Source organism: Ambystoma mexicanum, chromosome 8 (assembly GCF_040938575.1).
Source record: "Ambystoma mexicanum isolate Mex_15411 chromosome 8, UKY_AmexF1_1, whole genome shotgun sequence".
Classification (NCBI taxonomy): Eukaryota; Metazoa; Chordata; class Amphibia; order Caudata; family Ambystomatidae; genus Ambystoma; species Ambystoma mexicanum.
In genome coordinates this window covers 1,333,613,127-1,333,633,392 of record NC_090929.1, presented here as the reverse complement: position 1 = coordinate 1,333,633,392, position 20,266 = coordinate 1,333,613,127, and the positions used below count along the sequence as shown (strand labels likewise).

General features: G+C 43.2%; 1 protein-coding gene across 4 annotated transcripts in view; it reads left to right on the top strand.

Annotated features, from left to right (window-relative positions):
- Nucleotides 1-20,266, top strand: part of GLRX3 (glutaredoxin 3) — a 539,364-nt gene that overhangs the window by 51,753 nt on the left and 467,345 nt on the right. For all 4 annotated transcript variants that reach the window (XM_069611446.1, XM_069611443.1, XM_069611445.1 and 1 more), the window contains exon 2: nt 3,280-3,388. In XM_069611446.1, the coding sequence (XP_069467547.1) occupies nt 3,280-3,388 (109 nt within the window). The remainder of the gene's footprint in view (nt 1-3,279; nt 3,389-20,266) is intronic.

The following is a 20,266-nucleotide window of genomic DNA, read 5'->3' as shown; positions in this document are numbered from 1 at the left end:
TTCCCGCAAAGATAGGAAATACTGTGGGGTGGCTCACCTTTGGAGATGACACGGTTCTATATGATTGAATGGCCATAGGGCTTCAGTGTAGCTTGGTGGCATTGTATGAACATTCTTAATTGAAAAATTGATTTCAAGAAAAAAAATGATTGTCAAAGGGATGAAGAGGAAAAAATCAAAGACATTTGTTTGGAAAATTAATGACATTCGCATTGCTATAGTTAAAAAAATATATATATATGTATTTGGAAATGGAAATCTGATCTTAATTTTAAATTGATGTCAGAAAGATATAGTTGACAAAGCGACAAAAAAATTAAACTCCGTCCTATCATTTGTAACTCAAATTACTGGATATTCCATGGAGGGCCTAATGACGCGTTTCACTACTTGTAGTGTCCCTAGTGTACTATATGGTTTAGAAATCTTCAATAATAAAGAAACAATATGGCTTAGAAAATTTGAGGACCTGTTACGGCAGAAAATACTGGGTGTTTTTCCAAGTACACCTATCGGGCCCTACGCTGTTAATTGGGACTGATGACCATGGATACTAGAAGTACAATTAGCAGGAGCTCCTTCTTTGTTAATTGAGGAATTGTGTGACAGGTCAGATAATGTATGCTGCTACAGAGATATGTTGAGCTTGACTAGCCCGACTGGGGTTATGCAAAAATGGTTATCAGATATTAGTGTTTCACAAAGCAGTAGGTTTTATGGCAGAATCACCAGAAAATGGGGGGTGGGGTGTTTGGCAATTAAGCAAATAGTAAAATAGTATTAATTAAAAAAAGTTAGAGAATGTGATCGCATGAACAACATATAGTTAATACATAATGCAAGATTTTATTAAGGGGATCCCATTTGATTATATTTACAAGGGAGGTAATGGTAAGGTTTGGCGATAAATGACGAAATTAAGATTTGACCAACTACCTACAATGGAAAGATGGCGTACTTGGACTAATCTCTTATGACCAACGACTATGCCGAATATGTAAAGAGAATGTGGATTCTGCACGACATTTGCTTGCCATCTGCCCAAGATTGATTGAAATATATTGCAAAGGTTGTAGTAACATTGTGGCCGATCTGAGGAATATTGCTGCTGTTCAGTTTTGGTTCTCAAATTATTTCAGCTACGAACCCAAATTATTTCAGCTACGAACCCAATATTGAATTATGCAGTCTATTATCTGGCAGTTACTAGAGGGGAAATATATCAATGTAGCCGGAAAAATTGATCAAGTAAAAAGTTGTAGTAAACTATTTTTTTTTTTTAATATAACCATGATTTTATGCAATTTTATATTATGATAAATGAAATGGAAGTGTATGTGTATTTGATAATGACAACATTTTTTACTTTCATGTGCTGTATTTGAAATGTGTTTTTCTATGGGCTATTTTATGGGAAAACCATTTTATCTCAATGCTATAAGTAGTTCTGGTTAATTGGTATTTTACCAATAAAACCTAAATAATAAAACAATGAAAAAACATTTAGCGCAACTAATAAGTAGCACTAAAGTTCTTGGTCCAGAAGAATGAATCCCTGCTCCTGGACTGGGCGGCACAGCTCTGGTTGCAAGTTCCTTACAAAGGGGAATGATTCCCTTCCCCTTTGGTATAGTACTTCACAAACAAGCAAAAGGATTGCAGATCCTCTAACATTCTGCACCATAAAGTTCACTGTTTTGTTATCCCAGGGGGAATGACTCCATTCCCCTGTATCACTGGTTTGATCCTCGTAGTGGGCTCAGCTACCAGGAGAATGACTCTCTTCTCTTTTGGCTTTCTTTGGCTTCGTTCTCACATTTCACAATACCAGGTGGAATGCCCCCCATTCCCCTGCCCTTCCTCAGGCTTTATTCCACAGTTCATACCACCAGGTGAAATATCTCCCTTCCCCTCACCCCTTTGTACACTTAGTTTCACCGATCATCTCTCTACTGGTTTGTTCCGGCAGACCTGGTTCACTCCCCTGCCAGGTACTGCCCCAGAAATATGGCGTATACTGGTCTTCCCTGCTGGGCGCAGGTCCCAGATCTTTGTATCCTTATTTTGTGGATTTGGCAGACCTGGGTTGCTGCCCTTCCAGGTACTGTATCAAAGAAGATGACTTGTGTTGGATTTCTGTTCTCGGTTGCTTGATCCGTCCCTGGTATTCGGTGGCTCTGCTTGAAACCCAGCACAAGGGAAACTCCCTCTAACTCTCTCTGGGTTTGCGTGCGGCTCCCAGACCCTTCACTGGTGGCAGTGGTATTTCTGTTCCCACTGGGATGAGGGTTTCTATCCCTGAGACTATTCTTGGCTCTCCACTCCACCCTGCCGGGTCTTCTGCATTTCCTGTTACCCGTTTCTCAAACGGGACGTGTCACCGGCTCTTCTAGGGTTCGTGGTTCTTCTTGCCAACCTCTCTGATTCCCTTCTGATCCGACCGGTTGCTTTCTCCAGCGGCTCATCGTGCCCTGCTGTTTTGATGTCTTGCCCACTTGGGAACGATACCCGTTTGGACCAGATGGTTCACCGCATAACAGGTGGGTGACTGCCACTCCTTCGGTGGTCCCGGTAGGAGTCAGTCTACAGCTGGCTCCTCCTGCTGCTTCAGCATCTGCAGTGGCTCGCTTTTCTGCTCCCTTCGCCCGGTTTGAACTTCTCTGGTAGCTGACGCAGACTCCTCCCTTTGACGGTAGAAGACGCTGATTCCTTCTTCAGTTTCCTTATTATAGGGCTTGTCTTGCCCTTGTGTAACATCAGTCTTTGTTAGCGACTCTGACTCAGGAGAGGCACAACTTTTACCACTTATCTTGGTACTTTAGTTTTGTCAGCTTTCCAGGCACTGCAGCAATACCTGGATCTATTATTAGTAGATTGTGAAGCTTAAAGGTTTGCTGAGGTTCATGGAAGCATTGGTAAGATGCTAGGGTCTAAATAGTAGGGAGGTTTCAGATGTGCTGGGTGACTGTTACACAGCGTTCTTTCTAGATGTTCGTCCTGGTCCCTAGTTGGGGGGAGTCTCTCCCCTTCAGATCCTCCTGCTGAGCACCACCCCAGGGCCACTATTGGGTAGCGACCTCACCTTCCTGGCCTCATGGGAAGGGGCTTCCCCTCGGGGAGAAGGGACCACATCGAAGGATTCATCACAGTATATTAATCTGTTAATTGGAATTTTTTAAGGAGTTGCTGTATTTCAATCTGTATGCATTTTTCTTTAAATGATAACTGTTTTATGTAAGCTATACTGCATCACAAAGGCTAATTGTTTTCTTTTTTCAGATCGCTTGTGGTTGTCCATTTTTGGGCACCATGGGCCCCTCAGTGCTCTCAAATGAATGACGTCATGGCTGTTTTGGCCAAAGAACATGTGAATGTCACATTTGTAAAGGTATGTGTTCATATAAATCTAGCATGTTTTTAATGGTTGACTAGTGTAGAGTTCTAGGCAAACCTAAATGGTGGTGTTCTAGAACTCTTTTGAATGCTTACATTTCTGAACTCGAAGTGATCATGCTTGCTGTTGGTTCAGTAGGCCTCTTAAAAATAGCAAGTTGACATTTGCGTACTGTTCTATTCCAATTATTATTTTTTAAGTTGAACACAACTGCAATAACCATGTTATCTGCATTGGTTTTTGCTTAAAGAATCTAATGCCATCCTATATCAGGAACTTGATAAAAAGCTTCCATAGAAAATTAGTCCTGGGAGCCCCTTGTCATACTATATATTCAAGTCAACGTATTAAAGGGGAATATTCAAAACCTTAAGTTCGTGTTTTTAAGTCTGAGAAAACTATTTTTCTAGGTAAATGTTTTGTTTAAAGCTTAAGGTTCACTTCATATAGTTGTATTCCACTACAGAGCCGATGAATGGGGACTGTTTTCTGATATTGCTACATTTGTTTATATGCAACTATGTAATCGTATCCATTGTTGAATTATTTTGCAGTTTCTCTGTCCACACCACTACTGGCAGGAAGCAAATTGACTAGCTGTACTTGGCTATGATTTGCCTGTAAGCACTTCGTTATTAACCTAGACAATAACTCTTTAAACTATAAACCTCCTCTCGGTTAACATCACCCAAAATGATAGCCAGTGATTGTATGGATGGTTCATTTTGGTTCTCTTTTCAGTATGTAAAAAAACCTCTGTCCAGAATGGTTGAATCATTGACTTCAAAGATTGAGTCATACTGCTGTCAATGATGCCTGAGTAAATGAAAGGATATGTCACATTTCACAAACCCCATTTATTGTCGACCAACTAGTTATATTTGTGAAGAACCTATCTGCTTATTACCCTACTTCTATCTACAACACATTTTACTGATGTACAACAGTATGTAAGTCAAACATAGAAGATGGACAAGAGGTCATAATTTCAACTAATTAGTTTTGCTTAAAGGAAATGAGTCCTATCCTCATCTTGTCTTATTTTGCTTATTAGTAAGAATCTCTGGGTACAGGTTGTGTTCAGGTTGACTCTCAACCAGGAGGGGGGCCATCATGACTGTATTCTTCTCAGCCGCGTCTCACTTCCATATCTTTAATAGTTGACAGATTAGCTTTTTCCCCATAACTCTGTAAGGGGCCATACCAACGAGGGATCATTTTGTTTTCTGAGCTAGGACCAAGTTAGATTAAAAGTGTGTGTTTAGCGTTCTTGGGCCTTTGAGAGGTATTGGTTAATGTCCCTTACTGCCTTCATATCACTTTGTTGGGTGCTTGGGTTTATCGGTAATGGAGCCTCCACCTTTTCCTCACAATTCTCCCTGAACATGTCAAGCATGTCTCTGGGTTATCTTCCATACACGCACTTAAAGGGAGAGTAACCCAAAGAGGATTGGGGAGTCTTTTGAACCACAGAAAGGGCCCAGGGTATCGGTAAGTCCTAATTGTTTACGTCTGTCTCCACCAGTGTTCATAATATACCTTAGAACTTCTGGTTAAACTGCTCTACCAAGCCATCCGTCTGTGGGTGGTATGCAGATGTTCACAGCCTTATGTTCAGCACCTCCTGCATAAGGCGGGACATGAATGTTGTGCACTGGTCCGTAAGAATTTCTCTTTCTCTTTCTCTTTCTCTCTCTCTCTCTCTCTCTCTCTCTTTCTCTCTTTCTCTCTTTCTCTCTTTCTCTCTTTCTCTCTTTCTCTCTTTCTCTCTTTCTCTCTTTCTCTCTTTCTCTCTTTCTCTCTTTCTCTCTTTCTCTCTTTCTCTCTTTCTCTCTTTCTCTCTCTCTCTTTCTCTCTCTCTCTCTCTCTCTCTTTCTCTCTTTCTCTCTTTCTCTCTTTCTCTCTTTCTCTCTCTCTCTTTCTCTTTCTCTCTTTCTCTCTCTCTCTCTTTCTCTCTCTCTTTCTCTCTCTCTTTCTCTCTTTCTCTCTCTTTCTCTCTCTCTCTCTCTCTCTCTCTCTCTCTTTCTCTCTTTCTCTCTTTCTCTCTCTCTCTCTCTCTTTCTCTTTCTCTTTGCAGTAACTGAGAGTGAGCTAACATATTCTGCAAGAGATTCCAGGAGTTAAAAAAAACATGATTTGAGAGTTCTGTTCAGCATATGTTTTACGAAACAAGACTATGAATGAAGTAGTTATGTGAGAGCAGTGGTTTGTATGTTTTTGATATGGATTAATATAGCTTACACCTTGTTGCTAAGTAACTGTACAAAACAGGGTGGTGAATACAGGGAGGGCTCATTGAGAGCCATGGGATAACAATTCATAGGGTTGATCCACTTTGGCTATGAACACAAACCGTGAGATCTACAGATGTGTGGGGATCCTGTATGCATATATTCAAATTCTGGCAGGGGATTTTCAGCCTTTCAATACTGGGTTGAGATGGTGCAATTTATGATCATTTTTGCTAAAAATTGGACACACCACCATACAATTTTCAGTAGAGGTCTTGTCACCAACAGTACACGAGATATGCCGTCACTGCCACTGTAAAACGCTGGTTGATGCCATTGAAAACTATGTCATAATTGTCATTTTAAACATTTTTGTGATGCCTGAGCACTCAATATGTCTGATAGCTGCACGTGCAAGCTAGCATGGCCCATTACTCATGCGCTAGAATAACATGCGTGATTCCTACAGGGAAAGGCAGCGATCATGTGAGCTGTTCGCTGTGATACTGCCTCCTTCATAAAGGGCCAATGGTGGCAGGTCACCACCCACTATGAATAAGTTGCCCCTTGCTACAACCATATTGTCTTTGCTCGAAATGTTAGTATAACGATTCATATATTGTCTGGTGTGGTTGTTGGATGATTTGTGCAAATTTCAAGTCATCGCTCTAAAGCTGAATGTTATTTTAGCCCTGTGATTTACCATTTGTTTCCACATGTACATTTTTTTCAATCTTGCCAATTGTTTTGACAAAACATTTAATGGTAGTCCACAAAGTAGGCTGTCTTACTTTTCCAAAGCTGAATTGTCTGGCATGTGAGGAATTTTTGTATGATTTCGGTATACACTAAACTGGCAGTGGATTTTATTTTTTGGCAAAACATATGATGAAGTTTTTAAACTGTAAAACGCATTGATTGAAATACTTCTGTTAAAGATTTCAATCAGGCGACACACGCCTATGTCTTAGCCTAGGATGTAGCTCTCAATTGATATGCCTTTCTCTTTATTTTGTGCAAATTCAATTTGAGATGGTACACAACTCATATCACAACCCCTTTTTCAAATACCCTGGGTCACAATGGAACATGAACCAGGCTGGTTGGTGAAAATAAAATATTTATTTTTACAATTCAAAAGAAATCATACAATTTTTAATATGGCGCAGCAATCGCCAACGGGGTGATATTTACAATGAAAATGGAAGCAATGCACTTAGTTAACCTTCTCCTAGAACATATACAAAGCACACGTGAATAGGAGCACTTTTTGGATTGGGATAGATGGCACCCAAGTTAAGGTTTCCCTCTGCAATGTTCCCACAACTAATCAAATTGAGTGGATAGAAAGAAGCAGCATGTAGTCAGGGATAAGAGGCAGAAAACAATAAAAATCCGACCTTCCATCACAGAATAAGAGTCAAAAACCTTTAGCAAAGGCCTAAAATAACACCCACATTTTACAAATAATTGTGTGGTTAAATTACAATTTACTTCTGTTTTATCACAATAGCATGTATGTTATGTCACTCGCAATCACAAGGCAATGGGTCAGCAAAAGGCATACAATTCGAAAATGGAAAGTTTAGAGCATTCTGCAGCCAAATCACACGTTGGAAATTTTTTTTCTCAATTGCTGCTTCAAATTACCCAAACTGTTTTTAATATGAAATACTCTGATTTTGGCTGGGAGAAAGATATACATCACATGGACAAGACAAAAGTGAAAGGAAGTCTCTAGCTAAAAAACTGGATGAGATATGCAAGATAGAAAAAGGGTCGGTTTGAGTAAAATGAAACCATGAAATGGAAAAGAAAATCGGTTGAGACAAGGATAGGTTTAAACTAGACTATTCAGACTGCACCACCAAAGAGGGACACAGTAAGATCCAAGGTTTATTCGTGACTTCAACCTTATCACCCCAGCATCAAACCCTAAGCGGAAACTAGTCTGATCACTCAAAATATGACTATGGGCTTAGAATTATCTGTGTACCTGTGCCATCTCGTTATTAATTTTGTCTTGTGTAAATCCTAACAGTTTCAACAAGTTACCAGGGTATAAATATAACTGCGTAGAGTGTGGGATAAGGACAAAGGCAAGGTAAGCTATGTATTTCTGTGGGGTGGGGATTATACTCGGTCCGCGTTTCAGTTTTGGGGATTTTTGGACCGTCAACAGGTTCTGGTCTCCAAGGGTCAGGTCACCAGGTAGCGGACTCTCCTGGCAAAACAGCTCGGCAAGGTCTGGTCACCGGACGCTATGGACAGCTGGATGGCAGGATTGCAGCGGGCATGCAGTTAGTTGGCTGCAAGCCGGCCTGATTTCAGGATGCAAAAGGTACCACTGCTTTCCCCTTTTTGTTAATGTGATATTAGTGGGTTTTTTCTGGATCAATGGCCTTGCTGGAGTAGGAATCAGCTATGCTTAGGTTTTGCAGTGGGCTCTGGAGTAGGGTCAGCAATGCTTTGGCCTTGTAGGGAAAATCTGGAATCGGCAAGATGAATGGAGATCAGGAACGCCAGTGCAGGAAATTCAGGAGAGCGTGTGTGTCTGGAGCTCTGTCATGGACTCTTTATTTATAATGCATAGTGACGTCATAGAAGTATATGGCTGGGCAGGCTTAGCTAAACACGCCTCTAAACCACTGGATTGGTCAGGGCTGCTAGTCCCCGCCTTGCTCTCAGCTCGTTGGATTTCAAGGGCATGATACCAGATTTATGATGCAAGTTTGAATTTTCAAAACTTCCCACAGTTACTTTAGCTAAAATCCAATTTTGACACAAATGGTACATTTATACAGTTGAAGTCTCTTAGCAAATTACATAAACAGGTTACATATTGTATGCATACCATTACAGTCCAACTCAGCCATCAGTGAGGCATTGTTTCGCTCTTCTACCAGTTTTTGAGCTTTTCAATGAGAATTATATTACTTAAAATTCTATAACTTTATCCTTGGGTGTGGATTATCATTAGGCATGTAAGTATTAAAATTCGCATCATGGATACTTTCCTTACAATACCCAATTCTCTGCCATTTCTATTCCCAAGGTGTCAGGGGAAGCTACAATGTGTTAAATTAAAGTTCACAAAATCACATTTAAACTGCTAAATGGTCACATTTTTGCAAAGTCCTGTGTCAAAGATAAGTCTTAACATTTTTATTAATAACAGTCCTTGGAGGCTAATGTCAGTATTGTTCTCCATATATGGGCATGCCTTTCCAAGGCTACCCCCTCATCCCAGGGTTTTCACCGAGATGTTCTTTGAAGCTTCATCTAGAAGTTATGGGTAGGTGTGACTTTTCACATTGCACTTCCGTGTCCCAGAAGTTCCATTGTCAGAGGGCTGAGCCCAGACCAAAGTCTGGCCCAATCACTTGTGTGCCAGTATCTACTGTGAGAGTGGCCTTTCGTTTCTGGTATCCTCTCACCAGAATCATGTTTTTGGGCTGACCTCCCCCCATGCAGCCACTGCAGTTTGATTTAATCTTATTTATTTTTTGCTCTGAATTTGGAAGAAAACCTGCTGAATAGAACCATTTCATACATGTATTTTCACAGCACAATCCCTTTTCACATTGCTAGGCAAGGAGAAGTTTTTGTTCAACATTGTACTTTAAAGAAAAAAAAGGCCTTTTTTTTTTTTAAGTTTGCTAAGGCCCATTTTGACACATGTGGTAAAAGCGGGCATATTCCTTCAAATTCGGTTTTTGCATCTGCCTTTCCAAAATGGTTCTGTAGCTGTAGCCAACTTGTTTTACACCAGTCTGTACCAAGCAAAGGTCTCCATGAAATTGACATGTGCACAGAAAGCTCTGATTTTCTTTTCAAGCAGTGATTTTTGACATTTTGATGCATAATTTAAGCGTTTCCCGTGTAGCTGAAGGACCTCTTTTGTTGTTTGTCGCAGGTTTGGCTGGCACAGCCTGTCATTCAGGAATAAGGCTCTTTTCTGATGGAGCACAATGTGAATATAGCTTGGCGGGACAGGGTTTATTTGATAAAAGCAGTTAGGTGAAACCAGGGAAAAATAGCATCAGAGCGGCATCATTTTAGAGGTGACTTATTCCCCTTTTGAAGGGGAATTTTGGCCTTGTGGCAAAGCAGCGCTGCTTTTTCACTCCATTTCTTTAAGACAAAAAAAGAACACACCCTAGTAGCCTTTCTCGGGGTGCTTCCTGTTCCATCTTGCCCAATGGCGCTTGGCAAAACAGTGCAGCCATATTTCTGTTGCAGCAAAACGCAGTTTTGGTGCAATGGTGCTCACATGAACCAGCGCAGCTATTTTGCTGTTTCTGCTGAAGTGCAGCTTGGTTATGGAGAAATTCTGTTCAGTTGGTCAATGTAGCCTACACTTCTGAGATAGTGCCCCCAAAAAACTAAGACTACTCTTGTTGAAATCCAGGATGCAGATGCAGACTCGCCATCTAACCATTTTTGTTTTTGGTCCTTTTTTTGGTTTTGCATTCCCTAAACACTAAGTATTTTTATTGACCAGAATGAATTTGTATTTGTTTGTATTTGTGAAAAATCTTTTGCCTATAACACAATAAAATAAAAATACATTTTGAAAAAGACCGAAGAGGTACCATTTCCAGCCAGAGTGGGAAACCAATTTCTTTTCTTCCAGTGTAAAAAGAAAATGTGCTGCTTTAATCTGCAGTGGGGAATAAAGAGTAATGATGAGTGTCATTTTGTAATAATACACACAATATAAAAATAATATTCGCAAAGAAAGCTGCCCTTGATCCTAAAAAGTAGGTAAACTAAACTCTTTAATGCAAATGCTGTTGCCGAGGCATCCTTTGAAGTTGCTAATTATTTAAAGCAAAACTAATTTTCTCATACAGATGGTGCAATTGTGAAGGGTGCAGTGACTCCCGTGGTTGTCTTCTGTCAGATTTTAAACAGTGTCCTAAATTTGTCTGCCATGTCAGGTGTGCAGTTTGCTGCAAACATTATGGCACAAAGGGTATCTGCACTATCAGCCAATGTGATTGCTTATCTCTGCAAATATGCCCCTTTCAGACATGAGCTTACTGAAATCAAAACTTTGATCCCATCTGACAGCATCTGAGTGCTGTTGCTGTTTGAAGCTGCACACCAGATTACTGAGCACTGGTGGATAGTATGCAGTATCAGCCTTCTCATTGAATATTGAGATTTGTTTCCTAAATTCTGATATGCTTAACAGACTGCTACTAATAAACAATGAAATAAAGATGTTTTTGAAGTTATTAGTATCATGGTAAATGCATATGTTCCTCAATAAAAAAAACAATCTTGGTACAAATTCTTATTCTGATGGACATCACCAGAGTCACTCTGACCAGTAGCTCCCTCCTGTTGCCCATTAACTGCAAGTAGTCCTTGCTAGCGCAAAGGTTGGGGAACCCTGCCCTAGCCCCTTTAGATGAATGCTCACACCAGAGACTGCTTACAGTCTGCAACACAATAATCACTACTATACTAACCTTTCTTTTGGTCCCTTAATACCAATTTAACTGCAAACCGATGCAAATATGAGTGCTGCACAAAAAGAAAAATCAATAGCATAACTGCACAACATCAAAATACCCACTACCTGATACCCAAATAGCTACTAACCATTTTTTTCTCTCCTTTTCTCAATTACCTTCGCTCACCACACACGTCCAGAGGGCTAGTGAACCCCCACCCCCCGCCTAACACCCCAAACAGCACATGGCTCCCAAACCAATTTCCAACCCACCTAATAGCGTCCACCACCCAACAACACAAACACTGGAGGCTGCCCATCCGGAAACAATAAGCACCCAGTGTACAAAGCACACAGGCTTAGACACCAGTTACACCTGATATTACACTACACACATTAGCTGAGCACAACACCTGTCTTATCTCTCTCTTCCACCCTAACCAACACACCCCACTTTACCATACAGAGCCACAAGAGTGCCGGGAGACTATGGAAATGGCAGCAGTGTGCAGTATGAATCCATTTAATACAACCTAGCATAGAGGTGGATCTTCTTGAGATTTACTTTGAATATACTGCCTACACGTGAAAATAGTGGGACCTCATTGACCATATCTGCAGATTTGGTCATAGTAAAAATCCACCATAATCTCCGAAGCATTTGTTTGTTCACGGTGACCGTGTATATGAGCATAGATTACATTTGCAAAGACTTGTGCATGATACCACCTCTTTAACATCAGATACCCTTTGGCTCGGTATCGTTTGGGAACTCGCATTTATTTTACCTTGATGCCATAAGGTATTTAAAGTATTTACATGCCTTGGTTTAAAAACTTTAATGTTTTAAAAGTTTTATATGGTCTGATTATTTAATTATTATGAACTATTAAGATGTATTAGATACAGAAGTTGAACTTAAAGTTTTTAATATTTGTATTTTGTTTAAGGGTTATTGTAAACCAGTGCACAATAAATGCATAATAAAATACTGCATATATTAAGGTAAACTATTATGAAGGAATTTTTCAAGACCTGTATTTCATGTTTTCAAGTTAAGTGCTAGTCCTAAGGTGTACATTTGTGAAGTCGTATTTCACAGGAGTCTATCAATGTATGGGGAACCACGTTTTCTGATAATTATACCTTTTGTTTGTAGATTTATCCATTTAAGTATTTTGCAATTCCTCCGACCACACCAATACTGGCAGGAAGCAAGTTGAATAAGAGTTCTTACTATGTTCCGCCTATAAGCACAGTGTGATTTGCCTAGAAACTGTTTACCTCCTCCAGGGTTCGGAATTCAGATTTCGGGAGCTAAAATGACCTCCTGGGTATCGAACATCACCGAGCAGGCTGGAGCTGCCCCTAGAGAACCAGGAGCTATAGCATTGGACAAATCTAACTTTTATGCGAGATGCAAACTTCAATTTTTTGTCCATTTTATATTCAATCCATGCTTTACATTGCTTATCTACAATAAGGCATTACAAGGTTGGGTCTTAGCGGAAGTTAAGGGAATTCCCCATTCCTCACAACCTGCTCCCTCTATCCCCCCCATGTGATCCTCCCACCGAACATCCCCCGCCCCTGTAAGGTAAGGATCAGAAAGAGTCTACTTTGCCCTGGCCACATGAGAAAGGGTCCCAGGCCAGTTTGCTCTGCATTCATCCACAGGAACATGTTGCACCAGCTATTGGAACTGACCAGAACTCTTCCTGCATCCACAGCTCCTGGGCTTTGTGTGGATGGACCTCCGATCACCGGATCACCTTAACCCAAAGTAGACCCACCTCTTAAGAAGCAAGTGCACATTTGCTGTTAAAGCAAGCGTATTGTACAAGAGCTAGATGACGCCATGGATTCAAACTAACCCAAGTTTCCATGAACCGCTCAGGTTTACAGATTTTATACATTTTGCGACAGTTAAAACGCTCCCACGTCTTTTGCTTCAAATTTGCCCTTTTTGGGATCTTTCCATTGTAGGTCATGACATGTCCAATAGTTACACATCCACTCAACAAACCTAATTCATTAGAAGTTCCAACTGGCCGGAGACCTCTAACTCCGAACGTGATGCACATGGTCTTTGCAAGGACTCTACAGTAATGTGAGGGGAGGGCGTAACTAACAAGTTCCCTTTGAACTTGCAATAAATATATTAGTCACCCAGCCTTGCTAGCATCCTTATTTCACACTATCTGTAGGACTACCAATTCAGCACGATTGGCCTCTGGCCGCATCCTGAGAACCTGATCGAAACCCGTAAACCATTTGTCAACTCTGCCCTGAAGCATCCCTTACACCGGGTTCATTACACGGTTCCAAACTATCTCTACCAGATGGCCGGACTTCCCTGGACAATGAATAACAGGCTCCCATGCACTTAAACAGATTGCATCTCCTCTCCACGATAGTACCAAGTTGTAAAAACCCAAGCCTGGCCGTAGCCGACCATCTGGTCTTATCACAGCTGCCTACTGCCTTTCCTCAACCTCTAACCTTGCTCAACCAGTTTTCCCAGCCACACAGAGTTCCTGCCCACCACAGACTTCACAATCCCTAGCTGTGAGAGGACTTGCAGCATACAGATTTGTATATTCACCATATACTCCAACTGTCCCAACACATGTCCCTAAAGACCCCCATGTATGCATGTCTGTGCATGTATGTTCAAGACATCTGCGTCCGCTCACAGTGGCTTCTCCATTGCAAATCTCCTTTCTCATGTGTGCTTATGAAGCTCCTTGTTGCCTAACTTTAGGCGCTACGTGGCACACTTCACACCTTCATTGTGTTTATATTGTATCGGCAGATTTGACATTATCTTGCTGCACGTTTGTGAATCTAAAACTTACCAACTTAAACACAAACTAATACTTATCCCTTGCATATTTACTACACTGGATACATGCTAAATTTCAACATCGCATCAACATCACGGGCCCCCCAGTCGCCAATATATGGTGCACGCAACGCAAACCACTCTTTCTCATTGGGACTTTTAGCAACCTCCCCAACAGCCTCTTCGGGCAGAACCAACAGCAGGTAAAATGATCTTTGGCGACCCTCTAACGACCTACCAAGTCTGGAAAAAATTCAGGGTACAAGGGGGTAAGTTACAGTAGTACTTACCTGCACCCCTATCACCACCCTTTAAAAGTTTGCTAACTTTGAAATAGTTTTACAACTGCTTGGCTTTGGCAATACTTGTTGCCGAAAGCCCACTAAAAGCTAGCAACAGTCTTACTCACCAGTATATGTCATCTTCTGACTTTTGGACCCTTCTTCACACCCACCAGACCCTCTCCTTTATTTTTGTCCCAACTTCTAAAACTCTTGGAAAACTTTGAACTTTTGGGCACAAGGGCCCATACGATTGGACTTTCTAAGTGAGTATTGTTGTTCCTGTGGGCTATCAGTGCAAACACTAATTGCTTACTTTCCTTTCCAGGTATTGTGGGGGGGGGTGAATTGATTATTTGGCACTGACCTATTGTGTGTATGTGTCTACTATATGTTGTGTGATATTCCTTCCTGCTCTGTCATTTTCATACTGTGTTCTTTGGCCATAATAGTATTCATAACTATTTATAACTATGTGTCTAAGTGTAATCCCTGATTGCTTAATCTGGTTCATTGTGGACCACCTAACCACACTCGCCTCTCCTGAGATTCTGCCTTGACCACTCTCCATGCTACCTTGATTGGTTTGGCTATGCAGCCAGAGTTGCCATGTTCACTCTAACTAGGTTGGCCTCCTAAACATATGTCCACCAGGCCAGAGTTTACAATTCTAGTTTAACAATGTGCAAGACAACTTGCTGAAAGGCGCCTTGTTTTCCCAACCATAGCCCTATGTGATGGTGGTCTACACCAACACACAATTGGAACACCGCTACACCCCTCGATCAATTTCAACCTAGCTGTTCACATACGAACAATACTCCATGATCTCCTCAGCAGTCTGATAAAACACAGCTATACCCCATCGGCCTAGCTGCACACATAAGCGTCCTACACAGGCTTAACGCAGCCAGAACCCAGTCTTGGTGACCATCCTCCAGACTGCACACATTCAACTGATATCACCCCTAATTCTAGGATGCAGCTACCATCAGGCAATCGGCAATCGCACCAGCTGCGCACATAATCGGTCCACCCAGGCACCCTCTGACACCTTACTCTCTCGACTGACCTGGACTACGGTCCCCGAGGGCGTTCAACCTAGCAGCGCCTTGAGGTCATACCAATGATATATAGAGCGCTATAGATAAATGCCAAATAACGTATTAGATTTTCCAAAGTACAAAGTGTGTTATTAATTGATGTATATATTGTGAACCTTATTTTTATATAAAGAACTGTTAGCACATAACACTGTGTGGAAATTCTGTTTTGGGGGCTTGGGGACTACACTGTACTTAAACAGCCCGCATCACCTCCTGGGAGCTTAAGCCTCGATTGCTCGTCCATAGCTACCATATAGAGAACCTTGGCCAGGGTGCTTTGTGCTTCTACTCTGCCGTATAGAGGGCAAGAGTACAGATACCCCCCTCAAGTCTTTACACTCCGAAAGAAGGGTTCCTGTACCAGTGGCGCAAGTCAAGAAGAAAGACCTTGACCGTTCCCTTCCTGGACATCTGGGAGGATGGCCTGGCACTAATGAAGAACCAGAGTACGGCCCTGACCAAGGGTGACAGATTAGAGTAAAAGTACAGGGTACCAGATTCAGTGCCCAGGTGCTTAAGTTCTCAGCCCTTGCCTGACTCTGTGGTCTCGGCCGCAGCCAGGAAGCGCTCGGCGAATTTTTAGTCGGCAGCCATGGTACCTTCCGACTGGGAGAGGAAGCTGGATGCAATGGGTAAGAGGATAATGTATACAGCAGCCTCTGCCATCAAGGCGGCTAACTCCCTAGACATTTTGTCCAGATATGACTGGGAACTATGTACATGCTGGGTCCTATTCTAGACTTCGTGCCCGAGGACAAGAAGGTTGAGGCACTGGAACTTATTCAAGGTGGGGGAAGTGGCGTCGGACCACGCCATCACAATGGCGGTGGACACTGCGGACATGTGTTTCTGCCAGATGGGGTACAGGGATGTCCCTGCATCGGCTAGGTTGGTTGAAGGCAACAAACTTCTGCCAGGACGTTCATGCTTAGGTGCTGGATATGACGTTTGACATGGAAAATCTCTCCGGCAAGGCAGTCGACGAGTCTTCGCAAGCAATAAAAGCTGACAGACGGCATGCTGAGAACCTTACAGTAATTACAAAACCTGACAATCATCCTTTCTTTCATCCAGATGCAAGCCCGGCAGATCTTCCAAGGGTTATACTACCCCGTACCGGCAGCCTTCACGCACAGCTGCGCAAGAAGCATACAGGGGTTGCTCTCGAGGCAGCAGAGGACAGTGCTGGTGCCGCCCACAGGGAAGAGATCCGACCCCCAAGCAGCCCTGAACCGGCGGTGTCCTCAGGGCCCCACTTATGCACCTCAGTGGGAGGCTGGCTGGTGAAGTTAGTCAGCACGTGGAAAAAGATCACCACAGACAGATGGGTGCTGGATGCTCTCGGACAGGGGGCAAACCTTGGAGTTCTCAGGATACGCTGTTCCTTGGTGCCCGACTCAACACAGTGATGTTTGGTGTCTCTCTCTCGGAGGAGTGGGTCAGAGCCATACAAGGCAAAGTGCAGCGCTTGTCATTGGCACAGGCAGCGACGGTACGGTCTAACGACCCGCTTGCCGGTGCTCTCCAAGGAAGCCCAGGATCTGTGGCTCTAGGCCATTCGGCAGGGCATGTTCGTGTCCCTTTTTCACCTGGCGAGCTTCAAAAACCCCATTGTAGATTCGCTCAGCAGGGAGTTGCGTTCCTGCCACAAATGGGAGCTTTGCCAGAACCAGGTGCAGTTTCTGTTAGAAAAATGGCACAAACCCCAGATCGATCTCTTTGCGACAGCAGCGAATGCCAAGTGCCAGGTTCCATCAGCTGAGGAGCTTGGGGGACGCGCTCTCCTTCCTGTGGGAGAGAAAGTTCCTGTATGCTTTTCCTCCGTTTCCACTGTTGCTACGTGTGATCAACAATCACAGTACCATTGCAAGATGCAGCGCGGCTGGTATCCAGACCTGCTGCATCTGTCAGTGGACACATCCATCAGGCTACCGCTGTTCCCGGACCTTCTCAACAGAGAGGGAGCTGCTTTTCTGAACCACGACCCGGGGTCACTGGACCTGAGGGCATGGCTACTGCAGCCCTAGAGTTTGGGGGTCAGGCTTTACCAGCGGAATGCAGGGAGATCCTGGCCAGAGCCTTGTCCGCTACACCCATAATTTGAAGCGTTTCTCTGTGGTGCTGGACTCGGAAGATTACCCCCCCACCCCAGACCATCCTCCTGTGGGACACGGCCCCTCAACTTATACCCTATTTGCTTTCCTTGGCCCAGGCGGGGTTGGCACACACCTGTTAGGAAGAATTCTCACAAATGTGCCAATTCCTCCCACCTTAGAGCCCTCCAGCTCTTTTGCTAAACTCTGGGACTTTGAACTTTTTAATTCTGTTAGTTTTCTGTTTTTATTTCCTTTTGGTTATGGAGTTTTAGACCACTCCATAGGCATCATCTTTTCATGTGTGTCACGCAGCACCCTCAGTGCAGTGGCACAGGGAAACCTTTTCAGGCCTTCCCAAGGTTTAAATACCTTCTCTGGGATAAACTGTTTCCCAGAGTACGTAAAGTGAAATTGACTTTGCTAGTAAAATTCCTATACCCAGCACACCCTATCTTACAATAGAGTGCTGGAGGGGTTAATTAGTATCCCCTGTGTCTAGATGCTCATGTAGCAGTCACATGCTACCCTTTCCTCTCGAAATGGCTGGTGGCGAGTGGTTTTACAATGAACTACCATGATTTTTCCCGACCGCGAACACGAGTAGCGTTCAATCGAGAGAGCCGTATTTTTCAAGATGGCGTCTGAGCCCCCCCTCTGTAAAAACGGTTCCCGGCCTTCTTTTATCTCCATTTCTTTGTGGAAAGGTCCTTCTAGCTTTTTTGCTTTGCACGCCAAGCCAGGTTTGGTTCCTTTGTTGATTCGGCTTTGGCGGGCTTCTGGAGTGAAGGCAGCCTCTGGCGCCCAAGTGTCTGGGGTGGGCAGGAAGTGAAGGAGGTGCCCGAAACTCCCTGTGCGTAGTCTCCTAGCAGATCCAAATTCACTCTGTGGTGATTGGCTGGCTGACTGTCCGGCAAGGACAGCCACCCTGCCGGGTGAGTGACGGATAGGCTGGAATGAATGGGAGAGAACTGAATAAAAGGCAAGTCTCTTGGCTTGGAAGGCAGTCGACCACTGGAACGAAAGAACCGAAGACGAGCTGGAAGAGGACAGCTACTCAACTCCTGGACTGTTGGTTTGCCTGGTGAAGCCTTGCTGCAGGTCCGAATCGCTAAGTTCATCTCGACAGAGAAGCCCTGCAAGGACGACTTCTCCCTTTGAGTTGGTGGGACCAATCAACTCGACACTAAGCTACCTGGATACCATTCTCGGAGCTGGTTGTATTTTCCCCAGGGTGCTGCAGGAACCGAATAACCAGGGAGAGGGACACCAGTTTGTGTGCTTGACTACAGCTACCGGAATTGAAGATTTGCCAGTTGCCAGCTTTTGACCAGTCCCAGTGCAGTGCAGGAGTCCCCCGACATCCTCGCTTTTGTCCCCACCACTGAGGCCCAGGAACAGCGACATCTGCAGGAACTGCCAGGAACCGAGGTCAGGTCACTAGCTGCATCTTTTTCTTCATTTGTAAAGGTACTGTAAAATCAGAGTACTACCTCTCGCGGGGAAAGTGCTTGAAACTTTCCCAACTCACAGGCCTAAATCAGCTTGTGACCCAACATATGATTCTTCTTGCTACAAACTATTTCTAAGAACTGTTGTAGATGCCACCGTTTTACCACCAGAACTGCTTTACCCTATTCAAGACATTAGCCCATTGACTTTGGCCTAGCCTATCGAATTGAATTGACTCTTCTGGCGAACTCTAAATATCTGCGCTGCCTAAGAAATAACTGTGTTCTTTCTATGATCTGATAACCTATGCCTTTTTGCTCCTCCTTGAAAATATTCTGAATGCCTCAGAAACTTAGTGTATAGTACTGAAGTATATTTGTGTGTGATTATATCGCCTCCCTCTTATGAATGTTTTATAACTGACAGTTGAATAAATTAAAGGAATGGTTCGGGCAAAAATGTTTATTGTCCCTACGGGTCGGCCATGTGTTTTTAAGCCTAAATCGCTCGATTTTAGAAAAATTTCCTATGGACCTTACCTGAGTTTTCGTCCATTAAACGCACGTAAAAACAGGCACCAGGGCGCTGCCATTTTTTGATAATCCTATCACTTGCCGCATCACCCTGGCTGACCTGCTTTTGCGGCACTAAATCATATCCCCCACCTCTGAGCCTGACATTATCAAAACATTCTTATTCCCCACCTATCTCAGTGACGTTACTGTGCTGCGTAGGCAAACGCGCCCAGTCGTCTTCTACGTGACTTCACACAGAACCCGGAAACGAACACAGATCAACTCACAACACAGCGCGCCACAATTCGGAATATGAAACTGTACTTTAAAATCAAACAGCAATGCGGTACATTTGGTAAAGTACATTTATTTGACATTAAATGGTTAGAGAATATTCATCAATTGGCATATTAAATCGGAATGGAATTTTTCTTCTTTTCTCCCGATCCGTAAAAGTTTATCGTGAGTCACGCGCTGTTCCTTTATGGTACACAGGGTGTTGGTTTTCGTTAAAAGAAGCACTTTGGACGCACGGTGAACCGCAAGGCTGTTCCATCAACTAGGCACTAGGCCACCGTAATGGTCGATAGGTTGCTTCTAGCCGCTAGTACCGCGTAAGGGCATATGGCTCCTTGGCGATCGTCCCATAAAATGGTCAATGTAGTGCAGTTGTTTGCAAGAAGCTGCAGCTGGCGATTGAAGAAGCTGTCTGCTGGGGTCTGGAATAGGTGGCAATGGCAATATAGTAGGATGTACCTGTTCAGAAAACATAAAAATTGAAATTAGTCTCACCAGCCGATCTTTATTACTATTATTCATTTTATTTATTACGGGCGAGCTGAAACTATTTGCTTGCGAGGATAGTGCAATGGAGTATGTTCGGCT